The following is an 18446-nucleotide window of genomic DNA, read 5'->3' on the forward strand; positions in this document are numbered from 1 at the left end:
GGTCTGGCACACGCGTCCATCAAGATTCATCTTGCTGCGATCTCCCGATACACCAGAACCACGGGGCGGGCGTCCTTGTGGTCTCATCGTCTGGTGAAAGAGTTCATGAAGGGACTGTTCAGATCGTTCCCGCCGGTGAAGGCTCCGGCCCCGGCGAGGGAGCTCAACGTGGTGCTGACCAAGCTCATGGGACCTCCGTTCGAGCCTCTGCACTCGGCCCCGTTGAAGTTTCTATCGTGGAAAACAGCTTTTCTTGTGGCCATCACCTCCGCACGACGAGTGGGAGAGATCCAGGCCCTTTCCTGCAAGGCCCCGTACTTGATTTTCCACGACACGAGGGTAGTGCTCAGGACGCACCCCTCCTTCATGCCCAAGGTACCGTCGGACTTCCATCTCAACGAACCCTTGGTGTTACCTGTGTTCTTCCCGTCGCCGGCTGAGAGGACTTTGCACTCGCTGGATGTAGCTAGAGCGCTGAAGTTCTACGTGGACCGCACGAAGGGTTTTCGGAAGACGTCACAACTCTTTGTGAACTTTGGACCTGTCAATCAGGGGAAGGCTCTCTCGAAGGCTTCCATCTCCAGATGGCTCTCCGGCTGTATCATGTGCTGTCACCGGTTGGCAAACCGACCGCTGCCTGGCCGTCCGAGAGCCCATTCCACCAGAGCGATCGCAGCTACCACGGCGTTCCTATCTGGTGTGCCCCTGCTGGACATATGCAGGGTTGCTACGTGGAGGTCGACGCACACCTTCACGAAATTCTACTGCGTCGACCGGGATTCCAGGGAGGAGTCCAGGGTCGGCCAAGCAGTGCTGCGCAACCTGTTCGCCTGAGGTGAGCCTGGTGAGGAGGTAAGATGCTTAATGTTGAGTTGATGTGATGCTTAATGTTGAGCCTTTGCCACCTCCCGTGGTTGTGCATGTGTGTACTGCTATGTATTCTTTATTCATGAGCATGTGAATCCATGCCAGACCCCATGCTGGAGAAGGAACAAGTTACTTACCTGTAACTGTTGTTCTCCAGCATGGGTCTGGCATGGATTCACATGCGAACCCTCCCGCCTACCCCTCTGCGGCTCTTCACTTGGTCATACTGCCACTTCACGTGCTTCCAAATCTGAAGATGGCTGCCAGAGGCGGTGCTTAGGTAGAGGGCAGTCATTGGCTGTGGTCAGTATGACGCAGAAACCAGTGATTGGTTATTACTACGAAAGACAGATCAGAAACGAAACTGATACTGGTTTTTTCTTTACCGAGGATTCCCAGCCTGACGACGGGGAATATTCATGAGCATGTGAATCCATGCCAGACCCATGCTGGAGAACAACAATTACAGGTAAGTAACTTGTTCCTTATTAGGAGTACAGAGCTTCCTTTTACCAACTCCACAATCACAGCAGCTGCGGGCTGCTCCTGCTTCCTGGCTCACTTGTGACCCACATCCCTCTGCTGCACGGGTGTCTCCGATCCAGCCTCATTAATGGAGATTCTTTCACTCTCCAGCTTCCCTTGGCTTGCTTCTGCACATAGCACTTCAGCTATGCGTTTACAGCAATTAGGTGCACCTGGAAAGACTGCCAGACTCTCCCAGTCTTTCAATGCTGCCACAGCCAAACAGGGGTTGTGAGCACAGGACCCTGTCAGTCTGCAGGTAAAATCTGCTCTTCCTTTACTACGAAGTCCATCCTGTGGTCAAACGTCCTTGTGAACTGCTAGCCTCGTGCTCCGCTTCTTCTACTTCGGCTACTGCCAACCTTCCAGTTTCTTTTTACTGCTCCTCCCTGCTGCAGCCTTTTATGGCCCTCCGGTGGGTTAATTGGCTTCAGGTACAGACCCTTAGGACTAATTGCCTGACCTTGCCAAAAGCTATTAGGCCTGCATATCCTGGGCTCCTCGTTGCCTCCGAAGCCCTCTTCTTCACAGCCCCTGAGGGATTCTGGGACCTGCAGTCCACTTTAGAGAAACGTGTTTTTTTTACTTCTTTAAAATGGCAAAAGGCCATCAGAAGGTTGGGGTTACAGGGAAAGATAAAAAGGGGTTCCTCCAAGTCTTCCTGGTCTGATTCCCACTTGCCCCCTGTGATCCTCCCGCAGTGCACCACCCCCAGGGTCCGGATAGGAGAGCACCTTTTTCCCTATGCCACATAGGAAGGGTCCAGGCCAGGTTCCTGGTGGGAATCCTGTCGGATTTTTCAAAATACCTAAATCTAAGATGGGTTTCCCAACCTCAAAGGAAACCAGTGAAATTGTCAAAAATGAGAAATATAAAAATGTCTAATCTACTTCTTTCCCTAATACCAATAATCTGAAGCATCTGTGCAAGGATGATCTCTTCTCGGAGTAAAAAGTGTTTCTTGTGTTCTCAACCAAAAGAAACGTGCCAGTCCATGCAAAACAATGTTCCAAAAGCAAAGTTCAAACGCTAGGGTTGTGCTCCTTTCGCCTACACTTCTCCTCATCTTATGCTCACTCTTTGAGGTCTTCTGAGCCCTGTTTATACCTTACCAGTAAAGTATCACCTGGCAATTCACAAGGGATTTTGTATTAATTTTCACAATTCATTATTTGACCAACTCAGCACAGTTTGATAACACGTTATATTTCTTCTGTCGGTTCCAAGATGCTTATCACTTAAAATCTGAACGTCTAACATGGGTGCGAGTCCCCGATTAGTAGTGTTTTACATGGCTTGGTTCACTCTCCTACCAAGCCAGTGTTCCTTCACAGCCGGTTTCTCTCACAGGGTCCCAGATGGTCTTAATGTTGGTTAGTTCAAACTTTGGTTTCTCAATTGGGTGCAGGTTCCAGTTTCGCAGTGTTGCGTTGTATCCACGTGATGCACTTTCTTGACAAGTATAAAACTCCTCCTTATTTGACTTGCTTTCAATCTGGGTCCCCGACCCCCTTATCTATTTTATTTGGGTGCCAGTCTCTCTGCCTGGTTCACTCTCCTACTGTTCTGCCAAGCATGCCACTCTTTCTGCTTTGTTTCTCTCTTTGAGTCCCAGACCGTCTTAATCCCAACCTCTTATTTGGGTGACTGTCCCATACTCGCACTTGCTTGTTATATCTACATGGTTCACTCTCCTGCCAAGTATATAACTCTTCCTCATTGATCGCAGGGTCCCAGACCCTCATTCAAGCTTCTGTGGTCACCCTGTTGCTTCCCCGGACCGTCAGCACCTCCTGGGCAACCTACGTACCTGTTTCCTTCTTTCTCGCAGGTACCTGCATTTCCTGGCCAGCGGCGTCCCTTTGAAAGACTCCGGTAGCCTTCGGGAGTCCAGCAGGGTGTGCAGCGGCTCTGCAGTCTTCCGACTCTTCCCAGCTGTGCGTTCTCTCTTGCACTTCGCCAGGTCCTTGGGCGCTCAGAGGATTCACTCGGTAGCAACCGGAGTAGTTCTCTTGTGTGGCACCACCTTCGGATTTGCTCCTTCCTACAGTTCCTGCTACCCATTTGCCTCGTGTCAGCTGCTCCCGTGACTGGCTTCCGCTGTTTCTCTTTAGAGAACCGCTCTTTTCCATCCGCGTCCTAGTTGAGCTGCTTTCAAATTGCCAAATGGGATTGTTGTCCTGCTTCAGGCCAGTCGCTGGCACTGAGAAGCTAGACCGCTCACTCTGCTTCTCCTGCATGACCCTTGGATTCCCGGTCATTATCTTTGTCACAGTATCAGTTTTAAGAGTAAGTGCATGATGCTTTGTACCATCTGATCTTTTAGTCTTGTTATGCAGGTTAACAGAATACATTAGCTCGATCTAGTGAGGGGGAAGGAGAATTTACGGTTGGACAAGGAGTTGGGTGTATTGAAGAGGGGTCATACCGCATTCTCTACTGATCGTTATACCCAATCCCATAGAGGGATTCCTTCCCCATATGATCCTCCCTCGGTGCACCACCCCTAAGGGGACTAATGCACTGTGGAGGTACCACCGTGGCCCCATGGGAAAGGTCTCCTCATAGGGGAGAAGGGACGACATTCTCAGATTCGTCACACTACACATCGCAAGGGTAGATTAATTACCTTTCCAGCTTCCCTTCTTCTCTCTGCCTCCTCTCCAAAGACCCCCCAATACATGATCAACTCCACTCAAAGCGAGGAGCTGGATTTAGAGCCTCCTTTTTAAGCTGTAGAAAGAGGATTCCTTCCTTCACCAGAGTTTCTCTTCAGAGTTGAAGTTACTTCTGTGTGTTACTAGACTCCCTGCTGAATTCAGAGTCTTTAATTCCTGAATATGCTTTCCCTAACTAACAATTTGCAAGATGTCACTGTTCTGGGGAGTTTTCCTCCCAGTCAGGACCAATAAAGTTTTTTTTTTCCATATTTGGAGAACATTATGACAAAATGTCCATCTGAATCAAAGAAAACAATTGCTTACTAACTATTGAAACCGGCATGAGCACTAATCTTGTGAGACTTCATTTGGCAATCTAGATTTTAGTTTTATTTACCATGTGGTATATCTGTTGTGTGCCTAAGGGATTTGGGAGGGTTTCTAACCTGTGTTCCCTTGTGCTGATGGTCTCCTGGGTCACTCAATGTAGTTATTTGGAGCCACGTGGTGATTCCCCTGGAGCCATGGACCGGGTACTCCAGCTGTAGTGTAAGATGCACGGGGAATCGCTTGGCAGAGCCACACGCAAAACGCTCCCTCTTCGCACTCAATTGATTACATCAGGCAATGGTGCCCCCTCCTGATGCACGCCTAAGAAACACAAAGTTCTTTCATAAAGTGAAGCTTGGGTCTGACTCTGAAATGATAGTTTTACTTCTTCTAAGCTTTTGCTTGCACATTGTTGATGCACAATGGATCCCTTCATAGAACATCCTTATGGTCCAAGCTGGCTATGTACAGCCTATAGAGAGTTAATTCAGCTCTTGCCCTGACACAGGCTGAACTTAACAAATGTAAAGCTCAAAATCCTAGTTGGACTTGCTCCCACCAGAGTCAAAGAAACTTGTCCCTCACTGACCCCCTGAAAGACACTGACGTTCTTCTCAGTCTTCTGAAAGGCCCAAGAAGCCTAGGACCAGCGCTTTTGGAAACATTGTCCTGGTGGTCCAACGTCAGTTGATGAAAGGCAGGTATAGAACATTCTGAACACATTTTTATACTGCCTCACCATGAGTTCCTTCCAATCAGTACTCCAGCTTCCAATCTCCATCTTGGGAAGGGAGAGACACCTCTGACTGCAATGTTAAGTAAGTCAAGGAAATTATTCACACACCCAATTACTCACCCACCCACCAAATTCAGTCTCACCAGAGCCTACCTAAACCTCCTCCTTACCGTCCTAAAGATGAAATGGCCACCGATTTGTATGGGTAAGCAAGCAGCTCTTTCCCCCTCCTCCATCTCGCAGCACAGTGCATCTGAACACGCCGGGTGCTGGTACGTCATTAGGTGCTGAACTCTCATCTTTTGGATGACATTTAATGCCTAGGCAGTACAGGACAGTAGCTAATCCAACATATAGGATATGGCTGTAAACGCGTGCAAGGGCAGTATGTTTTGCATTGACCATCACAGCATAGAGTAGAAAATGGTTAGTATTATTTGAAGTATATTGACTATGAAGGGGTGATAAGTGAGTAGGTGGTTGCTCGCTGAAATGCAGGGTATAGTATCTTGGCAAAAGGTACATTATGTGTTGACTGATATTGCAAATGTCAATGACCAGTACTGAACTACTAATCATTTTGGAATGTTCTTGAGAGTGGGGATGGGTTTCTTGAAGTCCTCCTTATTGCAACTGCCTGCATTGACTCATTCTTGTTTTTGTGGTTGTTACTACAGGATGATGATGGGAAGATTTGGTAAGTGTATTTTTATCTCTTATAAGTAATGCTCATATATGCTATCCTTTCCTAGAATATGAAAATGGTATTGTGTCCTGCACTATATATTTACAGGAGCTGCAGCATATTCATTGGGGACGCTGAATAACTAACGTCTCTGTCATTTGTATGGTTATTTTTATGACTGCCAACTGAATAGAGTAATACCTATTCCTAATAGGATTTAGACATTTTAAACAAAATACTGTTCAAGCTAATAGATTTGCAAATGAGTAAATACATGTCTTTGCTTTCTGACTAGCACCAGGATGTAAATTCTTATTCTTTCACTGCATGAGTTGCAGGCAAGGACTAGAGCACACGTTTGCTTCTTTAATCAAAACACCTTAAAGGGTAGGTTCACTCACTGCAATTATCAATACAACATTGCCTGCCAGCATTCGCTGCTCCCCGGGAGCAATAAGCAAAAGCTCCCAGTAAGGGGATTTTGCTCGATTATTGAAACAAGAGCAGAGTTAGCGTAAGCAGAGGAGACTCATTCATTTCACAAAATGGATGCCCCCTAGTGCTTGAATTGTATGACTTTGAGGCTCATTTGCCAAAAACATTACATAGCTACCTTTTTGTAAAAATATTTTGTATGTATATTCTTTATTATGGCCTATCTTGTAAAAGAATACAATTTTTGAGTGAACTCCCTCTTTAAATTGACACATTTCCTTATCTGTGTTTTGCAAACGTTTATGGTGTCTTAGTAGTGAAGGGAGAGTATAAATTCCTTCGAACTTCTGAACTGACCAATAACATTGTAGGCACAAATGCCTCAAACAATGAATAATGTTCTACTTTGATGGAAAGGGATAGGGAGGTATCTGAGCCTAATTAATTTGTATGCCCCTGCCACAAAAGTGCTATTTGTTTCATCCTATGTCCTACCTTGCTCCCAATTCCACTAGTCGGCTAATCGCCATACATTGGAATGTTTTCACATTTGTCAGACCTACGGGTAGAGGCCCCAGTGGCATGGAAGAATTTGTGAGGGGCTTGCATGCTGGTTGCTAGGAATAACCAATTTAGGAATGTTGAAGATGAGCGTAAGAGGGTCACGAAAATTGGATGACGGGAAAGACACCTTTGCAAACCCCTGCCAAACATTACTGCAGGGACATGCAAACCTGGACCCTCACTTCAGCCTCTGTCTTTGGGCTCCTCTCTTTACCCGTGGCCACCTGTGAACTTTTCAGACCTTTAGCACTGCTGCCGATTTAGTCCTAGGTATTTATTTGATGGCTCCTTGGCCATTAGAAAACATTATCAATAAAAGATGCAGCTCTAAGGGTTTGTTAGTAGATGCTAATAACATTATTCACATCTACAATATTCCAAATAATAAAACCATGGATCAAGATGACAATAAACATTACAACGTCCCCTTAGGCCCGGGCAATTAACAGGCCATGCAAACAAGAACTAGGTTGGAGTCGCTTTTTCACCTCATAATTCCTATGCCTAATGTCCAATTTTTCGATGATTATAAGGACCACTTTATGGAAATTGCAAGGTCATCAATAAGTGTGTGGAAACCTATGGAGGAGGAGACTTCGTACACCCCAGCACCGAGACCTTTCAAATCTTTATTATGCAAAGTTGAATGTACTATGTTGCCTGTTTTACTACAGAATAGGGAGGAGGACTGATCGTGATGGACCCCACTATTCATTTGTTGGCTCACTGCTAGGCAGGCAAAGGGGAGAACGAGGATTTTGATTCTGGTGCAAACCTAACGAACCTAGAGACAGGAATGGTATCAAGAGATGACACAGACAACAGATTTCCAATTCAACACAAGAATCTTTATTATCAGGATGGTGTAATGCCTAACTTGCCCTATAACTATGGCGGGGATTTCCCTACCTAAATTAAACTACAAAGGCTATGTTGCTTGGGACCCTTTTTAGTCTTGCATTCGAGTTTTGACTGTCATTTAGTTTGGCTGCGTTGCATGTGGGGTCAATCTAACTCGATCATGCTAGCAACTGTTAGACTTGTGAAGATGACTGAGAAGCACTTTTTGCCACTAAATAATGCTATGTTTATTGGGAAGGCCTTAGATGGCTCACTGGCATCTATATAGCATTATACTTGCAATTTTAACACACTTGTCTGTTTGGTGTATGTGTGGACGGGTACTTCCTTGTTTACTTCTTGTTTATGGGGTGGTTGTTTGGAATAGTTATGTGATTTCCATCTATATTAGATCTTCCCCTAGACGAATGAGTACCCTTCCTTGGGAAGATCCAAAACATTGAAATTGTGTTTTTACAGTGTAAAGCACCTAATTGTGTGCCTAACGTATGTGTTGTGTGTATTTTATGCTTGTGGTATAAGTGCGTTTTATTATGTCTAACAAGTTTTTTCTGTTTTCTTTTTATGCACAAAGAAGTTTTGTCTAAATTGTGAATTCTGTTGATGAATATTTTTTGTGGATGCATATTTTTGTAAAGGTGTAAATTTAATTTTTGCTACCAAAAACAAATAAACAAGAAAAAAAAAATATTCAACTAAGGGAAGTCTGTGTCTGTAAGTCCAAATCAAGTCTGTCTGTGTCAAAACCTATGCTTGCCCTCACATCTAGAAATAAACATGATGTGGGGTTCTTCTTAAACAAAAAATAGTGTTCAAAAGTAAAGTCTTAGCTTAAAGTTCTTCCTGGACTCCCTATCCCAAGTGTAACACAATTCCAATAGTTAGTTGCTTGCCGCATTAATGTTCTACCAGTTCTTGAGACTCCCTTCCGCAAATTCAATATATTACAGTTCACACAAAAAGGAGGACTTGAGGTTCCTTTCCCTAATCCAGCGTTTCTCAGTTCCTTCAACTCTATGGGCTCACTTCCCCAAGATTTCACTGTAGCATTCATACTAATTTCAAATTGTCAATACAAGAAAACAATAAGCCCACTTGACCCACCTTCAGGCTTGCGTTTAGTTTTCAATTCACAATTCTCTGTGGTTTATTCACAATTTCTTTTGCTTGTTACCATTCAGGGCTCCCTGGTCCAGGCACAGTTGTCGGACCACGCGGTCCACCCGTCGCAGTTCGCGCAACCATAAGTTCCCCTTGGCTTTGTATGTCTCTTCCACAGACTCTTTTGCTTCGGGCTTCTAACGTCTCACATTTTATGTTAGTGTAACACTTTTCTGCATCATTCTTTTCTTTCAGCATTGACTTGTAGTTCTTTCTCAAATTGGTTATTTTCAAACTCAGATGTTTGTTCAGTTTTCAATCTGCTTTAGTTTCGCTCGTAGTGCTTCTTATATACAGTATGATATGATATTCAATATGCCTGTTTAACTTCAAGTGTTCGTTCAGTATTCCATATGCCTTGGTTTTATTCAAATAGCACATTTCATTCAGTTCGGTATTCAATATAACCTGGTTTCATTCAAGCTGCTATTCCCATTCAGTTCGGGATTCAATATAGTTCCGTTTTTTTAGATTTGTGGACCGTTACTTGTCTGCAGTCCCCTGGGAGCACTTCAGTCTTCCTGAGTCATCTGACACTCGCCGGCTCTTCGCATCTCCACTGCAGCGGTTCCTGCTGCTCCTGCTCCCCTTCTCTGTAGCCGGGAAGCAGACTGCCTCTGCTCATCTTACTCGCCGGACACTTATCTGCACACGCTGGCTTTCTTTTTGGCAGCTCCCGCTGCCCGCCTTTGGTTTCGAGGGTTCCCCGTCCTGCAACCACTGCATGACTCACTCGCTCTGGGTTCTGCAGGTCTGCCGATATCATTGTCAGCATTCAGACGACTGGGTCTCGTTCCACCACAGCAGATCTCCTCTTTCTGCTTGTGTGGGACTCCTCCCTTTATACAAGTGAGCCCTATTAAGGGGCTTCAGGTGTAAGTCGTTGGCTTGTCTTGCCTGACCATAATGAACCCAATCAATGGGACATACCGGACCTTCAGTATTGGATGCCTTCATTCCCCCTCTTCTTGGTCCCAGTACCAGAGGGGTGTTTGTAATTGGAAGTGTGCTTTACTCCTAGTTGCTTCTTCCTCTTCTCAGTGCTTGGTGGGTATTCCTGGGGAAAAACAGGGCACGAATGGAAGTAGTCCATAAAGGCTAAGGGAATGGGATGGTCAGTATTATGAAATGGTTGGGATACCATGTCTCGCCGTCTGGCCCCCTATGCCCAATCCCCAAGGACCCTCCACCCAGGTGATCCTCCCTCGCTTGTTTGCCCCCAGGGTCGGGATCCAAAAGCGATGGTCCTTCCCTGGCCACCTGAGTATAAAATCCCTGGGGAGTGGTTGTGAGAGTACCTTCAGGTTTCTCACAGATTGAAAGTCCTTATTTTGGTTCTTTCTTGTAAAGTGCATGGCTAAAATTTGCAATGACATCTTGGTGTTGAGGTCTGTCTGGTGTGAGTTGGTTGGATGGCATCATTTGGGAGGGACGGCTACTAATACATAGGCTACATGGGGGCATTGTCTGCATGTCACCTAATATCTAGACCATAACCATCTGGATCCCGATGCAAGAGGCAGAAATAATGCATAAGTGGGAGCAAACAAAGGAAGTGCCGGTCACTAGACCCAATGGCAGTATTTTTGCGAAACTCTGAACTGAAACAATGAGCGAAGTGAAATGTGATGCCTTGTGTATAGATTCTGTGAGGAGGCTGAGGCGCAAAGCTTTGTCAGGCCAAGTGGTAAAGTGCTTTAATCTGAATTTGGGAACAGTGCTTCTGACCTTGCTCTCTCACCTTTAAGAGCAGACGCAATGCATAGCCCTGTGAAAGAATGACCAATGCCGGATTTCACATTTGGGGGACAGAGGCTAAAGGCAGTCTTTCATGTGCGACTCAGAACTTGCCTTCATATGGATTAGGGATTGCTTTCGCATTATTTCATAATATCCATCATAGACCATAAAAAGATGCAGTATATGCTAGGGTAAGGTATGGCTAAATGGTATTGAAGTTGGAATAACATTGTAGGAGCTAATTTTCATTGCGTAACGTAAACCAAATGCGTAAATGTCTTGAGTAAGGCTTTTACACATTTTTAAATTATACAACATTTTAATTCCTTTGTCTGGTGAAGAGGAGGGGTGATACTTACGTTTCCACCACTCTCTTCCTCTCTGGCATATAAATACTCCAGCATTTGCACTGGCATGCATTTTCATGCCAGTGCAAATGTTGGGGATTCCTATGTAGTCCGCTGGCATTTTTCATCCGCAAAAAGCCTGCAGACACTGTAGAAATCGACTATAAATGCTGCCTACCATGGGTAAGGCAGCGTTTACCCTGTTTTCACGTCAGTGTGTAAAACGGTGGCATACGCCTGTGTACGCTGCCTTTTCCACTCACATTTTGCACTCTGCTGTGCAAACTAGTAACATTTGGTGGCGCAGATTTCTCTTCTCTACAGTGTAAAGGTAATAGATCCCCACAACCAAAATTATAGAGAACTCCAATATGAGCCCACAGCGGGAATGTATACGTATTCTATTGTGCATTATGGAAACGTCTGACATTCGTGAAGATCGCAGTTTTAGATTGTCGTTCTAGCTTCTTTAATGTAGTGTGTGACTTCATAAGATGAACTTCGACGGGTTTCTTCCTGAAACGTTCTCAAGGTCCACACCTTCCCATTGGAAAGTCAGTCAGAGTTGTAGTGCATGCAAACATAGATTAGAATAAGACACATTTTCAGTGTGCCATATATAAAAAAGAAAATGGCAAGTTGAGTTTTGAAGATGGCCGGTTTATTTTGACCATGGCTCCATGCTCCCCTTCTTGACTTACGCTGGGTGGTTTAGCATTGTTTACATCTTGTACATGTGACTACTTATGCAAGGTGTGCCTTTCTTTGAAAAGAACCCTCCTATAGCAGTTATCGGATAGCTAAGTATATGGTGCCAAGATCTCCTGCTAGCGTGTCAGTGGCCATTTTGAATTGTGGATCCAAATAAATAATGGAACTTCGTAAGAAGGTGGCCCGACCTTGCCTGGGCCATGAGCAAGTGTGGTAGTAATTGTTTTTTTCTTGGCCTCATATCCCCCCCAAGGCTGTGTTTCAGTTTAATGCTTCTGGTAATGGCAGTGCTTATATCAGCTGGGTGGCAGTCCTCGCAGCATGGTATCTGGCGTGCACGGTGCCAAGTGTTTTCCTGTCATTTTAGTCTGCTTATCAATGTTGAGTTGCATCCACTGCAGTATCTTCCATACTATGCATATCGGAAATTCTATGACATTACTGAACTCAATGGTGCTTAAGAAGTCTACTATTGGGTTGAGAAATACGAATACCCATTGATGACAGGAGCTCAAGTTTCCAGCACATTAAACAATTCTCCTTATCTTCCTACCCATTGTCTAAGGAATGATGGGACACCATTGTTTCGTTTGTTTCCTCTAAGCTACAAAGATTTCTCGAACATGGGGTCTGGCATGGATTCACATGTTCATGAATATTCCCTGTTGTCTTGCTGGGAATCCTTGGTAAAAGAAGGAAAGAACGGTTTATTTCCTTTTAAAACTGTATTTCTCCTCTAAACCAATCACTGTACTCTGTGTCCTACTGCCCCCATCCAATGAACGAGCTCTCCTTAAGCCCCACCCCTGGTGGCCATCTACAGATTTATACCACACGCATCAGTGTTGGGAGTCCTCGAGTTGCTCGCCACACTATTTTCCTGTTTTTTGGGGGGATTTTCATCCAAAATAGCTACAAATTTGACCGATTCCTGTTAAATATCAGTCGAAGGGCAAAGGCTGGCAGTGGGGATAAGCTATTGGCAAAGATCGTCATCCACCGTCAGATCACCATCGAAGTTTCAAGAAGGCCCGTTCTTGGACGTAATCCGCGTTTTTTCTACCATGTGTGAGGAGAAGAAAGAAAAAGTCAAAGCCTCTTAAAACTCTGCACAAAGTGTGGATTAAGGAACGTCTTCGAGGAAGATCAGCATCATAAAACACTTATATTGCCTGCATCTGGACCACGATGAGGAGGGATGCGAAGTATGCCTTGGTTTTTCAAAGAAAAATAAAAAAGACTGCTACAGCATACTGGCGGTGTGGCTCAAGTCGAGCAAGGCCACTGAGTCGGCCGCGGGGCAGAGTCATGACTCTTCTAGGACCGGCCGGACCAAGGAGGAAACTCCCTCCGAGAGGAGGTCGAGATCCTTTGAGGACGCCCAGCTCGTGGGGGTCTAAGAGAAGGCCAACCTCTGCGATGCTAGCGCTGCCAGGTTCGCCACTGATGTGGGTCCTGAGTCAGGTAAAAGGCGATCGCCATCACCAACGACCTCTACGATGAGTCGAACATCGAAAGGGTCTTCAAAGAGGAAATCCCCAAAACCAGAAAAACTGTGTCCGTGGATAAGCTGATGAAGGACGAGTCCAGGGAGGACTCGTCGAAGCTGGCAAAGGCATTGCAGCAGGCCAGGCCAAGAGCATTGACGACGGCACCATCAACAGACGGTGGCAAGCTCATTGTCATCAAAGTCAACCACCACTGTTGCGATGGCACTGAAGGAGAGGGGATCAGCAAAGGAGGCAGCAGCCACTCCACGGGTGTCCCTACCGCCATACCGGGGGGTATACAGCTGCCTAGGCAGCGACAAAGGTGGTGGCCACTCCAGGGTCAGGGTGCTGTCCCAGACAGACCAGAGCAGATCTAATAGAGTTTCCAAGAGGACAATGATCTGCAGGATGATGGCTACATGCATCACCCGCATGCAAGAGGTGGCGCGTTAGCCGAGAACCAACTCTGCTGGCTCCGTTCACTCCTAGACATATGGATGTGTCGCTGGATATTCTACCCTGCATACACTGGTCAGCGAAATCCAGCAGAGGATGCCTCCAGAACCTACGCCTTCACATGCCAGGCAAGAGCCTCCAAGGCCAAGCTCGCCTCCGTGAAAGAAGGCCAAAGGGGTGCTGGTCCAAGCCATCATCCGACTCTTCCATCACCACCATCTCATTGCGAAAAGAACCCACCCAGAACCCTGGACCCGCATACGGCCACGGACACCAACAATGACTTAATCGCGGCTGACTGGGAGTCGCTGCACGAGGACGGGCCTCATAGGGCCTCCCTACCCAATGAAGTTGGATCCTTCCATTCCGTCATATCAAGGGCCTCTGAGTAGTTTCAGTTAACCCCCGAAGAGACCAAGAAGGAAGGCTTCCTATATCCCCAGCGTGAGTCGAGAAGAAAGACAATCATGTCTGTTCTCTTCCTGGACGACATCGGGAAGGAGGGCCTGGCGCTAATGAAAAGCCGGAGTACGGCCCCGACCAAGTGAGACAATCTGGAGAAGTACAGAGTCCCAGATTCAGCCTCCGGGTGCTTAAGGTCTCAGCCTTCGCACGACTTGGTCTCAGCAGCAGCCAGAAAGCGCTCAGTCATGGTAGCTCCGGATCAGGAGTGGAAGAAGCTGGATGCAGTTGGCAAGAGAATAATTTACATGGCAGCCTCTACCATCAAGGCAGCTAATGCCCTAGCCATCTTGTCCCGAAACGACCGGGAACTATGGTTCAAGTTGGGCCCTATTCTGGACTTCCTGCCTGAAAGACCAGAATGTTGAGGCACTGGGGGGCAAGTGTCCTCGGATCACGCTATGCAGTGGCAGTGGACATCGCAGACATGTGTTTCCGCTAGATGGGGAGCAGTGTGTCCCTGCATCTTCCTGTTTGGCTAAAGGCAATCTAACTTCCGCCCGGATGTGCAGATGAAGGTACTGTTTATGCCATTCCACATGGAGAACCTCTTCAGAAAAGCGGTCGAGTCTTTACAAGCAAAAACCGGCACAAAGATGGCACGCTCCTTGGGAACCTTGCAGCAGTGACAGCCGTCATCATTTCGTTCTCCCAGAGGAAAACCAGGAAGATCTTCCAAGGGATATAATATACAGGGGTTGCTCTTAAGGCATCGGAGGGCAGCGGCAGCACCGCCTGCAGGGCAGAGCTCTGACCGCCAAGAAGGCCTGAACCGGCTGTGACTTTGGGACCCCACCTAGGCACTCCAGTGGGGGGGGCGGCTGGCGAAGTTCATCGGCACATGGGAAAAGATCACCCTGAACAAATGGGTGCTGGTTGTTCTCAGATGGGAGGGGATGCCTTGGAATTTCAACGCAGGTGTCTGCATATCCTGCCAATCCAACGACAAAAAGAACACGGACCACAGTTTCTGCAGGAAGTGCAGGTCGTGTTACAAAAAGGGGCAATAGAACACGTCACCCAGCGTCTCCGGCGTGTACTCCAGATACGTTCTGGTTTGAAAGAAAACGGGGGTGGGCGTGGACACCGATCCTAGATCTTCATCGCCTCAGCAGGTACTTGAAGTCCCAAAAGGTCCGATGGTCACGTTGTAACACGTGTTCGGCCAGCTGGAGCAAGGAGATTTTCTGATGTCCTTGGATCTGGAGGACGCCTACTTCCACATACCCATTCACAAGAAACACCACAAGTTCCTACGGTTCTCAGTTCAAGGTCCACATTGCCAGTTCCAAGGCCCTGCCGTTTGGCCTGAAATCGGCCCGAGGGTGATCACAAAGTACCTGCCACGGTGGCGGTGCATCTTCGGCTGCAAGGCATCCACGTATACTCCTACCTGGACGACTGGCTGGTTCATTCCCTCTCGGGTGTGCTGGCAGCGACAACACATCAAAGACCATGCGTCTGCTGACGGAGTTGAGGTTCTCCATAAACTATCCAAAGTCTGTCTTGACGCCATCTCAGGGCATGCGGTTTCTAGGCACCTGACTCAACATGGTAATGTGTCTGGCGTCGCCTTCGGAGGAGAGGGTGAGAGCCATACAGGGAAATGTACATCGCTTGCCGTCGGTGCAGACTGCGACGGCTCGATCCATTAAGTTGCTGCTGTGCATGATTTCCTCCTGCATCAGCCTCGTTCGGCTATGCAGACTTCACATGAGACCTCTCCAGGAGTTCCTGTATATGAGGTGGATGCAGGTGTCGGGGAATTTTGCGGACAAGGTCTCGCTCAACGAGGAGTTCTGTTGGGCGATTCAGTGGTGGGGCATACAGCCACACCTAGTCCATTGAGCTCTGTTTCAGGTTCCTCCTTACCCGGAGACAGTCACCACGGACGCCTCCCTAGAGGGATGGGGAGTCCACACCGGACAGTTGCACGGCAGAGGCCTCTGGTAACCAGAGGAAAGGGACCTACACATCAACTTCCTGGAGCTTCGGTCTGTATTCTGGGCCCTCAAGGATTTACTTCCGTCATTGAAGGACACAGTGGTGAGGATCTTCACAGACAACACCACAACCATGTTCTACATCCAGAAACAGGGGACCTGCTCACCGGCACTCTCCAAAGTGGCACAGGACTTGTGGCGGTGGGCCATTCGTCAAGGTATGTTCCTCATTGCGTTTCACATGGCGGGAGTCAAGAACGCCATTGCGCACTCGCTCAGCAGGGGAATACGTTCTTGCCACCAGTGGGAGCCAGGACCAGGTGGATCTGCTGTTCGACAAATGGAGATGGCCCCAGATCGATCTCTTCGTAACGGTGGAGAACACCAAGTGCTAGAGGTTCGCCAGCAGGTTCCCTGAGCCGAAGAGCATGGGGGGAGTGTGGGAGGGACGGTTCATGTTCACGTTTCCTCTCCTACTACATGTGATCAACACACTCAAGACAGTGCTGCTGCAGGATGATACTCGTCGCCCCAGCATGGGCAAGACATATATGGTATCCAGACTTGCTGCGTCCGTCAGTGGCCCCATCCATCAGGCTACCGCTGTCCCTGTACTGTCTCGCCAGACGGGGGCAGGGGAGATGGCGAGACCCAGAGTCTCTGAACCTGAGGGCATGGCTCCTGCAGCCATAGAGTATGGGGTTATGCTCTACCCGATGAATGTAAAGACATCCTGGCCAGGGCTTTGTCAATGTTGAGGGGCTACGAGCATAAATGGAAAGGCTTCTCCCTGTGGTGCAGGACTCGGATTATTCTGCTGCAGGTCACGACCCCTCAACTTCTGCCATACTTGCTTTCCTTGGCCAAAGTAGGACTGGCTCATGCCTTTATCAAGGTGCATCTCACTGCCATATCCAGGTACACTAGGTCTGCGGGCAGACCTTCGCTGTGGTCTCAGACTCGTCAAGGAGTTCCTCAAGGGACTTTTCAGAATGTTCACTCCAGTAAAGGCTCCTCCCCCATCTTGGGAGTTCAATGTGGTGTCAACTAAGTTCATGGGAGCTCCTTTTGAATCTATGCACCATGTCCCACTCACGTTTCTCTTGTGAAAGACTGCTTTCCTTGTGGCTAACACCTCGGCCATGAGGGTTGGGGAGATGCAGACCCTGTCCTGCAAGCAGCCTTACTTGTCTTTCCATGCCTCAAGGGTGGTACTGCGTACACACCCCACCTTCATGCCAAAGATGCCTTTTGGAATTCCACCTCAACGATCCCTTTGGTTTTGCCCGTCTTCTTTCCGAATCCGGCGTCGCGGACAGAGAGGGCTTTGCATTCGCTAGATGTTGAATTGTGCCTTGAAGTTGTATGTGGCACGTACTAAGAGTTTTCAGAAGACTTCTCAGTGTTCATCAACTTTGGAGCTCTAAATCAAGGAAAAGCTTTGTTGAAGGCTTCCAGCTCCCGGTGGCTCTCCGGCTGCTACATGGAGTTCCACACACACCTTCACAAGGTTGTACTGTGTCAGCAGGGATTTCAGGGAGGAGTCCCGAGTTGGCAAAACGGTGCTATTCAACCTGCTCTTTTGTGGCGAGTCTATTCCAGAGGTGAGTGTTATTGCTTCTGTTGAGCCTTGCCACCTCCCATGGTTGTGTATGTGTACTGCTGTGTAATCGTTATTCATGAGCATGTGAATCCATGCCAGACGGCATGCCGGAGAAGGTTGTAAGTTACTTACCTGCAACTATTTTTCTCCGCCATGGATTCACATGCAAACTCTCCTGCCTTCCCCTCTGTGGCTCTTCTTGGTACATACTGCCACTTCATGTACTTACCAAATCTGAAGATGGCCACCAGGGGTGGAGCTTAGGGAGAGGACTGTCATTGGATGGGGGCAGTATGACCCAGAGTACAGTGATTGGTTTAGAGGAGAAATGGAGTTTTAAAGTGAAAGTGAAAGTTTTTTTCTTTTACAGAGGATTCCCAGCCTGACGATGGGGAATATTCATGAGCATGTGAATCCATGCAAGATCCATGCTGGAGCGAAATAGTTACTGGTAAGTAACGTACACCTTACTTGAGATCACACTTCAGCTGCCTATTGCCAGGTCCCCAGGCCATCTCCCTGTGTGTAACCTCTACATCCTACTGCTCTCTACACTTTGTTCCCACCATCTCAATCAAGTAGACTGCATTTGTTGTAAGTCCCCTCAGCTTTTCTTTTGTCTCAGTCTTGTCTTTAATGCCCACATATACCCCAGACTTGCTAAATGAAGAGTGGGGTATCATCTTAATTTTCAGTGTCCTGTTCTGGTTATGGTTGGTTTGTTCTCAGTGTTGGATTTTTTTTGTGTGCCTTTGTAGCCGATTCTGAAGCATAATCCTTAGTGCCCACGTTCAGGAAGTTCTTATTCTAGCCGCCCTTGTCACGGTCTACCTCACTGCTGTAATGAACATTCTTATTCAATTCTTATGT

General features: G+C 47.3%; 1 protein-coding gene across 3 annotated transcripts in view; it reads left to right on the forward strand.

Moving 5' to 3' along the window:
- PARVB (parvin beta) overlaps positions 1-18446 on the forward strand; it is a 533348-nt gene that overhangs the window by 391960 nt on the left and 122942 nt on the right. For all 3 annotated transcript variants that reach the window (XM_069628141.1, XM_069628143.1, XM_069628144.1), the window contains exon 8: positions 5796-5815. In XM_069628141.1, the coding sequence (XP_069484242.1) occupies positions 5796-5815 (20 nt within the window). The remainder of the gene's footprint in view (positions 1-5795; positions 5816-18446) is intronic.

This window comes from Ambystoma mexicanum, chromosome 12, assembly GCF_040938575.1.
Source record: "Ambystoma mexicanum isolate Mex_15411 chromosome 12, UKY_AmexF1_1, whole genome shotgun sequence".
Classification (NCBI taxonomy): domain Eukaryota; kingdom Metazoa; phylum Chordata; class Amphibia; order Caudata; family Ambystomatidae; genus Ambystoma; species Ambystoma mexicanum.